A 16,327-nucleotide genomic window follows, 5' to 3' on the forward strand; every position below is an offset into this window, starting at 1 on the left:
GCCGGGAGCGGCCACTGCACTCCAGTCTGGGTGACAGAGTGAGACTCCAACTCAAAAAAAAAGATACATTGATTTGGATTTACAGTCTTTACAACATCAGGTCTCCTAAATTTTAATGCTTCTACTTAACATCACATATCATCAGGAAACCTAGCTAAATTAAAAAATTAAATATGTAAAATCACTTATCTTAGCACATAGTAAAAGTTGTATAATAATTTGTTAAATAAAATAAGTATCAAACAGGTTTTAGTTTCCTAGGAAATCTACCAAAATTTTAAGGTTATTTAGTTCATAATGGCATGGACTAAACTTGTATTTTACAAAAATGTATATTGAATGAAATAAATCAAATTTATTTTCAATAAAATGAAATAAGCTCAATTCAACAATACAATATTTATGGACTAGGCTGAGGTGGGAGAATCACTTGAGCCCAGGAGTTTGAGATTAGCCTGGGTAACATATTGAGACCTTGTCTCTATGGAAAATATAAAAATTAGCCAAGTTTAATGGCGCACACCTGTAGTCCCAGCTATTAGGGAACCTGAGGTGGGAGGATCGCATGAGCCCAAGAGTCTAGGCCGCAGTGAGCTGGGATGCCACTACTGCACTCCAGCCTGGGTGGTGGAGTGAAGCCCTGTCTCAATCAATCAATAAAATATATGTTTCTGGAGCAATGTTTAAAGATTGGTTGTTAGTTTTTTGCCAGATATCTTTACTCAAGTCACCAAGAAGACTACAACTGTTCTTTTTTTTTTCTATAGATGGGCAGTATCTATAGATAGCTAGCCCTTGTGTAGTTTCCAGCCAAACAGCTCTCTCTGTTCTACCTACAAATCAAACTCAACAGTGCCTCAACTTTGAGACTTACCAGGAGTCATAACTTATGTGTTATATACAAGTATCACCACTAGTGACTTTGAGTCCAAACGCCAACTTAATAATACTACCAGTAGTTAATATTCTACAGAATAAGTCATTCATTAGAACATGAACTGGAGTTCATGCAGAATATGAAATAATATAGAAAATTCTTTTAATGTAATGTTGACTGGAACAGATAGGGAAACTAATCTGTATATACAGTATAATTACAACTATGAATACAAAAATAAGGCAGAGAAAATGCATCACATTAAAAAATGATTTTATTATGCTGGTGAGCCAACAGGTAATTTTTTTCTTGAGTTTTTCTATATTTTCCATTACTTTTATAGTAGTAAAAAACATGTTAAGATGAGTCAGAGAACCAGTGTGAATAAATTTTCCCAGTACAGCCTGAGGGGGTAAATCTAAGATGACTTTAATTAAGGGCTTTGAGTATGGCACATCATTGCTTCTTCCTGCAAACACACTTTTCCTGCTCTTCAAAATATTGCCACTGAGCACCAACCTCATTAAGAAAGCTCAAGCAATTTTCTTTAAAACTGATGAAGCTTTAGTTTTGAATCGATATAGGGTGCATGCCAGAGTACATGCATCTTCAATCCCTGTCAGCACAATAACTCTTCTGGATAATGACAAATTACCACATGTAGACGTCATACTCTATTAATAATCTTCAAAAATTAAAAATAGAGATGGCTGACATTTACTGAGCAAGTCCTCTGTATGAGATACCTTTATAGGAGTTTCCTGACAATGACTCTAGGAAATGAGTATAATCTAATCAGTTATTCAATTTGGATTCCCTCTTTATTTAATATTACTCATTTGTTTTTATGGTCTGACCTTCCTTTATTCCACCCTCATCCACACCCTCACCATTCGAAAGTACTCCGAAAAATAATGCTAGCCTTACATGTCTGACTACAAATGGAGGCTTGTTTCTTCCAGAGATTCTGAAATCTTTTCCAGGGTTCAACTGAGCCGGCTGGTCCTGGAAGAAATGGCTGGTGCAATACGGAGAGGGTATTCGAGATTGCATGCCTTTGGGCAATCTGTCAAAATTATTCGCCTGTGCCCTCTTCTTTATATTTTTTAAGGGAAATATTGGTCCATGTGATGTAGAAAAAGACCTCTGTGATTTATATAGTTCTTCCTGAAACCAGAGAAAGAAAGAATATTTTTTAAAAGAAAAAAAGAATTCAATCAGAATATAGATATATTTAACTGACCTTTTTTTTTTTTTTTTTTTTGAGACAGGGTCTCATTCTGTCACCCAGGCTGGAGTGCAGTGGCGCCATCCTGGCTCACCTCACTGCAGCCTCAGGCTCCCAGGCTCAGGTGATTCTTCTGCCTCAGCCTTCCAAGTAACTGGGACTATGAGCATGTGCCACCAAACCCAGCTAATTTTCTATTTTTTGTAGGGACAAAATCCTACAGGCTGGTCTCAAACTCTTGGACTTAAGTGATTCTCCTGCCCAGGCTGGTCTCAAACTCTTGGACTTAAGTGATTCTCCTGCCTCAGCTTCCAAAAGCTGGGATTACAGGCATGAGCCACGGCCCCCAGGCTTAGTTAAAGTAGATTGAATATCTCAGATTTATAAAACATGAATTTAAGGAAGGGTATTTCTCTACTTAATTTTTTTTCCAGTTCAGTTTAACATCAGTAGTATTTACAACTTTCTAGTATAATATATTTCCACATATAATAACAGTGAGATTTATTTGTACTGGGGAAAAGTCAGAAAGTATCAGACACCCTTCTTTTAAGGCATAGGTTGATGGCAGAGAATTTGGCATACACTTGAGCCCAGCAATTCCACTTCAAAAATTTACTGTAAAGAAATAACTATAGCTATGTGTATAGCTACATAAATACTTATAATAGTTTTTAAATTAGAAACCAACTGTATTGGCAAGTAATTGCCCAAAGCTGCAAACTCACTTCAGCTATAACCCCCTTTTTGCTTTTCCAGCTCGTCTGTTAGGCTCTGCCACTAGATGGCGGTAGAGAGACTGCAAGGCTGGACGAAATGGGACCGGCTGCTTTTGGTTTTGCATTCTATTCCTGTGTTCTCTCAGCAACCATTTTTCACCTTGGCAGCTGCAAATGGCTCCAGTTTATAAATTTTCCGCTATAATGCTAGAACCAGGCCCATTGCAACTCCTCAGACTTACCGGCATCCGCTGATCAGAGCCCCCTGCTCAGAGACTGGAGCCTAACCCCACAGGAACCTCCTTCCAAGAGCTCCTGTGGCATCAGCAGGGAGCAAGGCCCCTCTAGGGGCCTGAATCTTAGATCGTCAATCACACATCTGAATTCCTGAAGAAGTGCCAGGAAAGCAGCCCTTCTTCTGAGGTCTAGGTCCCACTTCTGTAGCGGTCTCTCTTTTTTTTTTTTGAGTTGGAGTCTCACTCTGTCGCCCAGACTGGAGTGCAGTGGCCGCTCCCGGCCACCGCAGCCTCGACCTGCTGGGCTCTGGCGATCCTTCCGCCTCAGCCTTCCAAGTAGCTGGAATTACAGGCATGCGCTACCACGCCCGGCTGATTTTTTGATTTATTGTAGAGATGAGGTCTCGCTGCCCAGGCGGGTCTCGAACCCGCGGGCTCAGGCAATCCACTCACCTCAGCCTCCCAAAGGCGCGGGATTACAGGCTGAGCCACCGAGCCCGGCTGGTCTCTTCTTTAAGTATTCTTTTCTTGACGACCCATCCTCTTCCCCTTCTCCCCCCAGCCCCGGAGTGGAAGCTGCTTCCTGCAGTTATTCTCTGTCATTTCAGTGTTTCCCTTTTATCTGTCAGTCTTCTAACCCCTGTTTAGTTTTTTTTTTTTTTTCCCACATTAAATCTTTCTGTTAAGATAACGAGTTTGGCTTGTTTTCCTGTCTGGACCCTGACATATATCCAGTTAAGTGATCAACAAGAGGGAAATGATTGGCCAAACAAATTATATATAGTGCTTCCATACAATGGAATAAATACTATGAAGCCATGGAAAAATTTTGGGTGTAAGAACTTAAGGACATGAGAAAATGTTCATGATATATCAGAAAAAAAGGGTACAAAATAATATGTAGTATGATCCTAATCTTTTAAAGAAATGTGTATGTACAGAATATACGCAAATAATTAGTCATGTTCACTCTAAATGTAAGAATGACAGGTTTTTCAAAATTTTTATTTTGTCCTTTTTGCTTATCTTTATTTTCTGAAATAAAGGTGGACTCTTATTATAAGAAAAAAACAATAAAAGCTATTTGTTTAAAAACTTAAAGGGAAATCTACAGTACAAGACTAAAACAGGATTAAAATGGTGGAATGTAAGAGAGAGAAACACTGAAAAATAAAAATCACCATGAACACATCACAAATAAGTTGGAGAAAATAGATGATAGAAGAAACTAAAAAAGCAGCTAATGACTTCCTTAAAATTAATGATTGTTCTCCTGTCATATGAGTAACTATGCTGAGAGAACTGATAGATTTGCATAGATTAGTGGCCCTTCTCATTCAGCATTCCTTCACCCACAGTCCACATTTTCAAGGAATTTTCCAGGATCGAGGTAAGATTGGGATAAGCATTTTTGTTTCATTTATTAATTCTACTCTACCTTGTCCCAAAGTATTTGGAGAAGCTTTACTATCTTCATTCCTTCTCCATCTTGTACTAGAAATAATTTTCAGTGGCTACAAAATTATGTACAATAAAGCAACAGCAAAGCAGAAATAAATCAGGGTGAAGGGGAAATTAGGGTTGAAGAAGAGAGTGAAATAGAGGCGATGAGCATGCATACCCTAAGACCTCTCATGCTTACCAACGATGGACCACAAATACAACTCAGTATCAGCCTCAGCAAGAGAAAGAAGGAAACACTATTGTATACAAGATCAAGAGTAAAAGTTATAGCACAACAACAACAAAAATGAACTAGACTACTTAATGTCAGTCACATTTGTGATTTTAGCTTCTGAACTACCCTGTTCTACCAACTACATCGTGCGGCCCCATGTAGGTGTCAAACATACTCATTCTATTGTGATAGGCTGAGTAAATAATTTGAATATAGAAATTTAAGTCTGCTGAAAACCTTCCAGGTTTCTATTTGTTCAGTTGCATCTAAACTTTGTAAACTGAGTTGAAGTTAAAATTTTTTAAATCTGAATAAAATTCCTATCATTTCTAATCACTAGCTTTTAAAATTATACTTACAGGAAATCTGTTTCTATGCAAAGACACAGGCTCTCTGATGGCCGTCCTTGTAGAAAACTCTATTTTGGGGGCAATGCCCTAAAAAATCAAACAGCATAAAAAAAAGAGGAAAATAAGATTACTAGAAACAGTCCTTTTGCCCATCTCATCCTAACCTGAAATCATGCAAGAACCCAACTATTCTTCTGTGTGGTTGGCATAATCCACACACATTATCTATAATATACACATAGTAAGATTAGCTAACCATTTGTGTAATATGTATTATGTACCAGACCCAGGCCTAAGTACTTTTTATACATTAACTCATCTAATTCTAACACAACCCCATAAGATCTTACTAGTATTTTCTCTTTGTAGATGAGTAAACTAAGACACAGTTTAAGTAACTTGTCCATTCAGTAATGACAGCGCTGGTAATTGAATCCAGGCATTCTAGCTCCCATGTCCATGCTGTTAGCCAATCTATTTAAAACACTGGACCATTGAATTGAATGAGATTACCTACGTGGAAGGATGACTAAAGGTTCTCCTTTTCTACCTACTTGCTTTGAAAAACTTGCTTTATAGCTTATATCAAATATTTATGATCACGAGATCTAATTTCAAATTAATTTTGTTTCACTGATCAACACTTCTATTTTTTGCTCAGTACCATACTGTCATATATATATATATATATGTATATATATATATACATATATATATATTTAATTCTCATAATCCTATGAGGTAGGTACATTGATTATCATTATCCTAGTTTATAGATGATAAAACAGAGAAATGAAAACTGGAAACAATCCAAATATTCTTTATGGGTGAAAAGGTAAACTGTGGTATACTTATATAATGGACGCTACTAAGCAATAACAAGGAAGAAACTACTGACACACATGACTACACGGATGGATCTCAAAGGTAATATTCTAAGTGAGCGAAGCCAGACGCAAAGGGTTATATACTATATGATTCCCTTTATGTGACTTTCTCAAAAAACAAAACTATGGCGAGAGAGAACAGACTTGTGGTTAGGGTCTGGGGGAGGATGTGCCTATAAAGGGATCACATGGGGGAGATATTTTGGGGTGATGGAACTGTCCTATATCTTGATTGTGGTGGTGGTTTCACAAGTCTGTACATATGTTAAAATTCATAGAACTGTAAACCAAAGAAAGCATACATTTTACTGTATGATGATTTTTAAAATACAGTTATTTTTCTTAAAAAACTGAGGCTTAGAGAGACATAAAGCAATTTCCCAAGGTCACATGGCTTATAAATGTCACAACAAGGATAGGACCTAGAGCTGACTGAGTTAAACTGTCTCCATTTGATTTCATTGAGTCAGCTGGGCTACTCTGAGCATGACCCCTTTGCTTTATTCTCCCTTGGAGAACACCACTTATACTATTACAGTCCCATTTTACAGATGAGGAAATGAAGGCATCCAGAGATTAAGTAATTTACCCAAAGTCACATAGCCATCAGTGACAAAAGTAGGATGGAACCCAGACAATCTAACTCCACCTTAAACACTGTACCTGAAACTGCCTAATAGGTTTTCAAATTTTAAAGTTATTTATGTCCTGGATATGCCTTCCCCTTCTTCCTTCCCATCCAAATCTTACCTATCTCTCAAAGCTTGACTTCATCCTAACTCTTCCAGATAAGCCTATAGTGATCTCTGCCTCCAGTCTCTAACGTTTCATTTTCATTTATACAACTTATACTCAATGTTCTTCCAAGAAGAATTTGTACCAGCTGAAGCCCTAGAGAGAAAAGAAGAAAGTACTACATGCTTATTACATGTGCCAAGTGCTGTCAGGGGCTTTCACAGGTGTGATCTCATTTAATCCTCACATGACCTGTGTAGTAGACCATCGTATCCCCATTTTCACATGAGGGAACAGGCTTAGAGAAGTTTAATAATTTGTTCAATGTCACATATGTCAGTAGAGTCAGGATTTGAAACTCTGCTGATGAATACTACTAGGGAAGGGAAGAGAGAGGATAAAACACACACAACGATAATCAATGTACCTACCTCATAGGATTATGAGAATTAAATATATATATATATATGACAGTATGGTACTGAGCAAAAAATAGAAGTGTTGATCAGTAGCAACACAGTAGCAACACACTGGGCACCTGGTCCACTATCAGGGGAGACAGGGCCAACTAGAAGCCCAAACTTCACCTGCATGCAACCTACTTATGTAGTAAATCCTCACTTGTACCCCACAGCTCATAAAATACCATAAAAACAAACTCTGCCGAAATGCAAAGCCCACCTTCTTTCCATTTCCCCATGCTAGCTAGCTTGTTTCCTGTGCATTCATTCCTTTCTGTGCACATTCCTTCCTTGTCTACACAAGTCCTTACAGGCACAACCTACATCCTCAGATGTTTGTTTGTTTGTTTTTGCCTCTAGAATGCATAGAATGCTCACAAGAATGCAAGGTCTAGACTGCCAACTCAAGAAAATATTTTCTGAGCTTATAAACACAGAGTCAGACAATCCAGGGGGACATCTAATAAAGAAAATACAATAACATGACCAGCACAACCTCATGTCCCGTTAATAAGATGGCCTACGTGAAGAGGAAGGTGGAGAGAGTTTCGGGATCCACTGCTACTGGTGGAATCACAAGACCCCTCACATGTGTGACAAGCCCCAAGTCCCCTGTGACCCAGTGGCCTGAACCTGAACAAGTCATCTCTTAAGCCACAGACTTGTCCAGTCGTCTCACTGCCTCATAGGGAGGCAGTATTATACCTTGAATAACAGCATAATAAATATATTTACTGTGCACTTAACTACGTACCAGGTATTATGTTAAACACTATACAGATATTTCTTCATTTAACACACAGTAATTCTATAAGGGATGTTCTCATTTTACAGATGAGGAAACTAAGGCACACAGAGATTAAGTAACTTTCCAAAATCACACAGCCATTGGTGACAAAACTGGGATTGAACCTAGACAATCTAGCTCCATCCTTAACCACTGTACTTGCAATTCCTAATAGGTTTTCAAATTTCTGACCCACTTTGCCTAGAGAGGTGGAGGAAGACCTCTGCCAGTAAGCAATCATGCTCTGGAACACCTTCTTGTTTGCCTTATGACCTCCACTCCTTGCAATGACTTACAGACAATAAAGATACATGCATTTCTTTTTCATAGCAGTGTTGCTTTTAGCATAGCATTATAGTTTAGAGTTGAAATTCAGAGAGACTATATCTTGTCCAGTCTCCTGGTGATGATGGTTAGATCAATAAAAGGACTGAACAGTAGGATTTTTCTAGAATCATTAAACTAAAGAAAAACAATAAGTTATTAGCTAAAAAATACTTTTTAAAAAATGATCTTTATGCTTACTTTACCAGTTCAATCTTAACCTAAAATGAGAACAGTTAATAATCAAAAGAAAAAGAAAAAAAAAAAGTCCTTGATCTCACCAGAAAAAAAAAAAAAAAAAGATCGTTAAGGTACCAAATGAAATAAAACAACAAAATATAGAAATGCGAAGGAAAAAGTGACATTTTAGTGAAGGAAATAAATCTAATTATTAATGAATTTATAAATTGGGAGAAAATACATAAAGTGAATGATTTGCCTTGCTCACATGTCACTTCCTACAGTATTAATGAAAATAAATAGGTCCGGGCTTGGTGACTCAGCCTGTAATCCCAGCACTTTGGGAGGCCAAAGTGGATTGCCTGAGCCCATGGGTTCGAGACCCACCCGGGGAACTTGGCCAGATCTCATCTCTACCATAAAAAAAAAATTAGCCGGGCGTGGTAGCGTGCACCTGTAATTTCTGCTACTTGGAAGGCTGAGGTTGAAGGATCGCTGGAGCCCAGCAGGTGGAGGCTGCAGTGGCTGGGAGCATGCCACTGCACTCCAGTCTGGGTGTCAGAGTGAGACTTCAACTAAAAAAAAAAAAAAAAGAAGAAGAAAGAAAGAAAATAAATAGGACAGAGGGCTGAAACAAACATGAGAAAATTAGCATGATGCAATGACTGGGAGCACAGACTCTGAAGCCCAGCAGCCAAGCATGAGGATCCCTGCACCAAGGCTCACCTGCTCTATGACCCCAAAAGCTTTCTGAAACCCTCCACACCAGCTTTCCCACCCATAAAAAGGGAAAAAGAACAGTAGCTGACTCACAAGGTGAAGGAGTGGACAAGACAATCCATGTAGTGAGCTCGGTACAGTGCCTGGTATATAGTGAGCACACAGTGAACATCAGTTGTTGTTAAAACTATGGCAATTGGCTTTATTTGGCTTTATGAACATATGAGAAAAATGGAACCCTCTTCTCTTTTTACAAATTGTTCAGAATACAGTTTGATTAACTTAATTGTAAGAATGAATACTTTATTTCTAATGCACAGAGATTTTTCTACACATTTTTAAAGCTCTTTCTCTGATTATTACCTGCATTTATAAATAACTATAAACACCACTTCCTATAGGTTCTTCTTCCTATTTATGCCCATAAAGTTAAACAGAGATGTCACTAAAGAAAATATAAGCAAGTGTGCTTCAGCCGGGCTCGGTGACTCAGCCTGTAATCCCGCGCCTGGGGAGGCTGAGGTGAGTGGATTGCCTGAGCCTGCGGGTTCGAGACCTGCCTGGGCAACTTGATGAGACCTCATCTCTACAGTAAATTTTAAAAAATTAGCCGGGCGTGGTAGCGCGCGCCTGTAATTCCGGCTACTCAGAAGGCTGAGGCTGAAGGCTCGCCGGAGCCCAGCGGGTCGAGGTTGCGGTGGCCGGGAGCGGTCACTGCACTCCAGTCTGGGTGACAGAGTGAGACTCCAACTCCAAAAAAAAAAAAAGAAAGTGTGCTTCTTCTTGTCTTGCTACTTAGTAAGATACTATCTCAGTGTTTGTAGATGGCTTTAATTTAACAGAGAATTTGGGCAAGCCCAGGTGAATGTAATAGAATAGCCCTCCCATTATTCTCATCAGTTTTTATTCCCTTTTAGCTTCTGAAGCACAATATCCCAATAACTCAAAACAACAAAGATAAGCATCTCACATATACCATGGATATAAGTGATACACGAAGATCTCAAAGAAACAAAAATGGTTTCAGTGACATTCATCAAACCCTCAAAGATGATGAAGAGCTTAAAGTTATAGTCATTAAGAATTCTGATTAGGACGACCTTTGATGAGTGCTGCTGTTTAATGTTAGAATTAGAAGCTCGGTCACCATAAGCATCACAGAAACAGAGGTCCCACATGTTATATATTTTGTACAGCACTCTCAACAAAATGGAGACAACATTGTATCAAATAATGTAATTGCAGTTCATGGGGCGATAAGAGAAAAGTTGGGTATTAAATGTTTTTTACAATTCACAAGGCAGGGCCCTTAAAATGGAGATTATCCAAGTGCCATAAAAGTCGAGAAAATTGTCAGGGTTGCTGTGGAGATATAAATCATCAAAGATAACATCAAAATGAGTATCGTGAATCTGAATTCAGGTAATTCTCCCCAAACAGATCAACTGAATATCTACTGTGTCCTTCAACATCCTTCAGAAATGGAGACCATAATATCTGTCTTGGCTAACTTGAAAATTGTTAGGAGGAAAACATCATATATTAAAAAGTGGAAAGGACAAAATAAACAAGAGGTCACATTACTACTATTGCTATTGCTACTGTATTTACTGTGTGTACTGTGTCATAATAGCCACAACTAAACAGATATCTCTTAATCTGCAATAAGAAGAGGTTGAAAATTCAACTTTTTTATAACTATGTGGCAATGTGAATATTGCAAGGATTTAGCCTGATTAGATCATAAGATTTTCACTTCTCAAATCACTAGTGGAAATCAGCATAATTTGGTATCTTGAGCTGAGCATCTAAACAGGACTACTAAACAGAACAAAAGGGGTAGTAACCAAGATGAAGCGAGCTGTCCATGTAGTGAGCTCAGTACAGTGCCTGGTATATAGTGAGCACACAGTGAACATCAGTTGTTGTTAAAACTATGGCAATTGGCTTTATTTTGCTTTATGAACATATGAGAAAAATGAATGTCCAAGATCAAATCCTGTCGGGAATAAAATGTTCAGGTCCCAAGAATTTCTCTCCCAACGGAAGCCCAAATGGGCACAGATCACTTACTGGAAAGCCTATAGCCGTCTTCATGAGCACCTCCCTACACATCCGAGGGTGGGAAGGTGTCAGCCTGGGCTCAGGGAAAAGAAAATCCCGTGTGTTTTCTTCATAGTAGGCCAATTCTTCCCACACTAGAAAGGAAGGAGAAAACGCATAAAAAGCATAAGTACATGTATGTACACCACCAAGTTTAACAAAATAAAAGCTCAGACATGATGGTAGAGGTGCACTCCGATAAAAATAGACGTTTTGATCCCAGCACCTGCTATTCAAGAGGAGGCTTTTTTTTTTTTTGCGTCTCAGTCTCACTCTGCTGCCCAGGCTTAAGTTCAAAGGCATGACAGCTCACTACAGCCTCGACCTCCTAGGCTCAGGCACTCTGTCTACCTCAGTCTCCTGAGTAGCTGGGACTACAGGTATTTGCCATGAAGCCTGGCTATTTTTTTGTAGAGGTGATGTCATGCTATATTGCCCAGGATGGTCTCAAATTGCTGGGCTAACCTGGCTATTTTTTTTTATTTTTTGTAGAGGCGATGTCATGCTATATTGCTCAGGATGGTCTCAAACTACTGGGCTCAAACTATTCTCCTGCTTTGGCCTTCCATAGTGCTGGAATTACAGGTGTGAGCAACCATGCCTACCCTAAAAAGAGGCTAATTTCTACTACTTTTTAATCTCATGGATAATTTTTAAAAGCCTTCCCAACACAAGACAGAAAAAAAATCAAAGGATTGCTCCATAAAACAACAAAGAAGAAAATCAATCAATCTATCTATTCATTCTTTCCTTCAGCCAATATTTACTAAGGACAAAACTTAAGCCAAGACCCGGGAATAGAACAGGAACAAGGCAGACGTAGCCGTGGTCACACAAAAGTTACAGTTTAGACTGGGGTTCAACATGTTCTGTGATACAGGGATGCTGATGGCCCACAGAACAACTATAACTGTGGTTCTCAGGAGTGATACCAACTCCAGGGACATTTTGGACATCTACGGGAACATTTCATAGGCAAGAGCCAGAGGCGCTAGGGTGTCCTGCAGTGCTCAAGACACTCCTGCATATCAATTTCCCCTATACCCAATGATTTTCTAATGTCCTATCAGACATTCTTGCAGGCTAAAAATCATTTTATAATTTCTGAGTCTAGAAACTAGCTAAGTCTATGTTACATATAAATACAAAGCATTTTTTTGCATGATTTGAAAATACACTGAATTTTTTCCAGGAATGCAGATACCGTGTAAATCAAGGAATGACTACTTTGTTTTGTTTGGATCTTTACCTATACCTATTTGGCATTTTTCAAATTATACCATGGCCAGGCACAGTGGCTCAGCCTGTAATCCCAGCACTTTGGGAGGCCAAGGCGAGAAGATTGCCTGAGCCCAGGGGTTTGAGACCAGTCTGGGCAACTAGGTGAGACCTCATCTCTACAATAAATCACAAAAACTAGCCAGACATGGTGTCATGTGTCTGTAGTTCCAACTACTTGGAAGACTGAGGCAGAAGGATCGCCCAAGCCCAGCAGGTTGAGGCTGTGATGGTTGTGAGCGTGCCACTGCACTCCAGCCTGGGTGACAAGAGTGAGACTCCAACTCAAAAAAAAGAAAAGGAAAATCATATCACATCTAAATACTTCATTATGCTCAGTATTTACATACTGATATACATATCATTTTATTATGAACCACTTCCCTTTAATTTTGACTTTATATTACATTTGGAATAGTATATTGATTTTTGCAGTGATCTGTGTAAGTTGATTATATTAACTATGAATATTATTATCAGTATGGTAAAAGGGACGCTACAAAATACTCATCACCAAAAGAAGATCTTGGGTCCAACAGGGTTGCTGACTACTGAGCTGAAGGACAGGAAACTGCCATCAGAGTCATCTTTGATCGTACAGCAGGTGCCACACAAGTGATTTGAACTGAGAGTGGCCTCTGCACAGAACACAATCAAAAAATGAATTGTAGCCAGTGATGTAGTTTTGCTATTTGGTGACTGCCATTTTGCTTATGAGAAGAATTCTCATGAGGGTATTTTTTTTGGGGGGGTATATCAACTCTAGAAAATAACTGACCTTAAATCAAATGATATGATGCATTAATTTCTTTGTCTTACTTATTCCATTTAATATGAATGTTTAGGTTCTAATAAGTGAGGAATCAGGATGCAGAAGTACACCATACCCTGTGAAGTTTTTAATTTTTTGTAGAGATAAGGTCTTGTTATATTACTGGGAGTAAAGAGATAAAGAGGAAGGTGCAGAGACAGGAGGGAAGGTGGGGGATTCTAACATCAATCTTCTCCTGCATTTACTAGTCTCATCCCAGTGTACTTTTTCATCAGTGCTCCTTTTTACAGTGTTTCCTGTGGTGGGCATAATCTCTCCACCATTACTAGCCAAAGACAGACTCTTCCTCCAGCCAGAAACTCTGAAGTACAACCAGAAAATGGAAAGTGATGTGCCAATAACCCCACATCGTGAGCAATAAAATACAATTTTCTCCTGAAGCCTATGGTACTTGGATTAAAAACTCAGATTCTAGAGTCAGATAGGGCTGGGTTCAAATCCCTGCTCCACCACTTACCAGTCATGTGACCTTAGGCAAATTATGTAAAATCCTTAACTTCAGTTTCCTCTTCAGGGAAATGTAAAAATCATCATAGTACCTGCTCCTTGGGGCTACTGTGCAGACAACTGACAAACATGTGTAAAGTACAGAGCATAGCACCTGACATTATCTGCCATTTTCATGTTGAGACTCCGACTCAAAAAAAAAAGAGGACTGAAACAGGGTTAGACAAATAAATAGAAGGCTGTGAAGCTTAATACAGTCTCTCTAGTTTGGTCATTTTCTAGAGATCCAAAGTGCCACCCAGTGTGAAAATGTCAACACACGAAGCAGATGTGTTAGCATGATCCTAAGTTATAAATAATACATATAGTCACAGGTTGAGCAAGATTCACAGGCCAAGTGAAGCATTTGAAAGAACTCAATGTTCTTAATAGCTAATGGCATAGACAGTGATTTCATTAATGCCATCAACGAGCAATTTCTCCCCCCAAAAGGAAACAAATGAGATTTTAAAAGAAATAATTTTAATATCAACATTGGCTTAAGAAATATCTAACATTTATAGAGCATACCACAATTGATGATGAGCTTCTAGACATAGAATCTTATTTTATTCCCTCTTTACAGATTAGAAAACTGAGGCTCTGAAAGTTTGACACTTGTCATGGTGCTACATGGTCAGTGATACCACATGGCAACATAGGAATTCAAACCAGATCATCTGAGGCAAAATTTCTTTCCTTGCTGTTGCCTAGTAAGCATCACTACCAAAGTGTAAAATCAAGCTTTGATTAAGTGAATCGGTACCTACTAAAATAGACTGGTACAGTTGGACTGAATATCTGTGACTTACCCAAAGTGAGGGTAGTTTTTTAAGAGGTTAATAAAAAGAAAGCACCAAACTAACTGTTGAACAGGATTATGCTGCCCCCCTGTGTTCATTCACTTTTTTCCACCTTTGCAAACAAGAACAGAAGGGCTCTTTATTGCTTGGCAACAAAATCATTGGACCTCTTCATTCTTTAGCAGTAAAGCCATATGAAAATCTGAGAATTATCACTTATATTATTATTATTATTGATGTTATTATTACTATTATTTTGAGTTGGAATCTCACTCTGTTGCCCAGGCTGGAGTGCAGTGGCATACTCACGGCTATCGCAGCCTTGACCTGCTGGGCTTAGGCGATCCTTCTGCCTCAGCCTTCAAGTAGCTGGAACCACAAGCGTGTGCTACCATGCCTAGCTTATTTTTTGATTTATTGTAGAGATGAGGTCTCACCAAGTTACCCAGGCTGGTCTCAAACCCCCAATCTCATGCAATTCTCTCGCCTCGGCCTCCCAAAGTGCTGGGATTACAGGTTGAGCCACCATGCCTGGCCACTTACTTATATTATTAACTTAATGGTTATAATATGTCTTTTAACTGTAATGTATTTGAAAGTGATGCAAAAAAATCAAATAATAAAGTAATATCTTCAGCACAATGAAAAGGTAACAATTTAGCCACTGAAGAAATTGGTCCCCGAGAATCCAAATGTGGCCTATGTGACCCCACAATGCAGTTCACATGAGACTCTAAGCCAAAAAAAAAGATTTTGTTAGTATCAAAGGCCAGCAGATCATGCGGGTTCACTCTCTGGTGCCACCAGCATCAGACCAGGCACAGGGTAGACCATGTATGCAAAGTACGCCCACAATAACATATGTTGAACAAAGTATTGGACCAATCTGCACTGCATCTGAAGCTCAGTGAAATTAATTGCTATTTTGAACAATTCAAATTAAATTCCACTAAAATTACAATCTTAAATTGAAGATCTGTGGATAAAAAGAAAATAAATTCCCATTTTGCATTGGATTAACTTTTGAGTTATAACCAGTATGCATGCACTCAGCTCATATTCTCCAATCATTGTTTTCAAATGACTGTTCTTGCAGTCTTCTCATAGGTGGATTTCTGGTCACATGAAAAGCATGTGGCAGTCCAAGATATACAAAGATTTAAAAAGCAATTTGCAGAATATGTGTACACAAGCAGTTAGTACATTCATCCAACCATTAAATATATATACACACACTTATATGTACTAAATGCTAAATATATTTTTATGCATTGTATTTAATATAGTCATCCTTCAGTATCCACAGAGGGTTGACTCCAGGACCCCCTTCAGATACCAAAATCCACAGACGCTTAAGTTCCTGATAGAAAATACTGTAGTATTTGCATACAACCTATGCATATCCTCCCGTATACTTTAAATCATCTCTAGACTACTCACAATATTTAATATCATATCATGTAAATGCTAGGTAATCATTGTTATACTGTATTGTCCAGGAAACGATGACAAGAAAAAAAAAGTCTGAAAAAAAATAGAAAAGTCTGTACATACTCAGTACAGACATAGCCACCATAGGCCTTACTACATTTTTTTTTTTTTTTTTTTAATTTGAGTTGGAATCTCACTCTGTCCCCCAGACT

The 16,327-nt window shown here is 38.6% G+C and overlaps 1 protein-coding gene across 2 annotated transcripts in view; it reads right to left on the reverse strand.

The window, feature by feature from the left end:
• SPATA6L (spermatogenesis associated 6 like) overlaps window positions 1-16,327 on the reverse strand; it is a 53,039-nt gene that overhangs the window by 18,713 nt on the left and 17,999 nt on the right. Inside the window, exons 4-6 of one of the 2 annotated variants that reach the window (XM_021714862.1) lie at window positions 11,256-11,380; window positions 5,098-5,175; window positions 1,805-2,044 (exon numbers count right to left, since the gene is read on the reverse strand). In XM_021714862.1, the coding sequence (XP_021570537.1) occupies window positions 1,805-2,044; window positions 5,098-5,175; window positions 11,256-11,380 (443 nt within the window). The remainder of the gene's footprint in view (window positions 1-1,804; window positions 2,045-5,097; window positions 5,176-11,255; window positions 11,381-16,327) is intronic. The other variant, XM_008063089.2, reaches the window with a different exon arrangement.

Source organism: Carlito syrichta, unplaced genomic scaffold (genome assembly GCF_000164805.1).
Source record: "Carlito syrichta isolate Samal-C Ts95f unplaced genomic scaffold, Tarsius_syrichta-2.0.1 Scaffold98135, whole genome shotgun sequence".
NCBI classification, from domain to species: domain Eukaryota; kingdom Metazoa; phylum Chordata; class Mammalia; order Primates; family Tarsiidae; genus Carlito; species Carlito syrichta.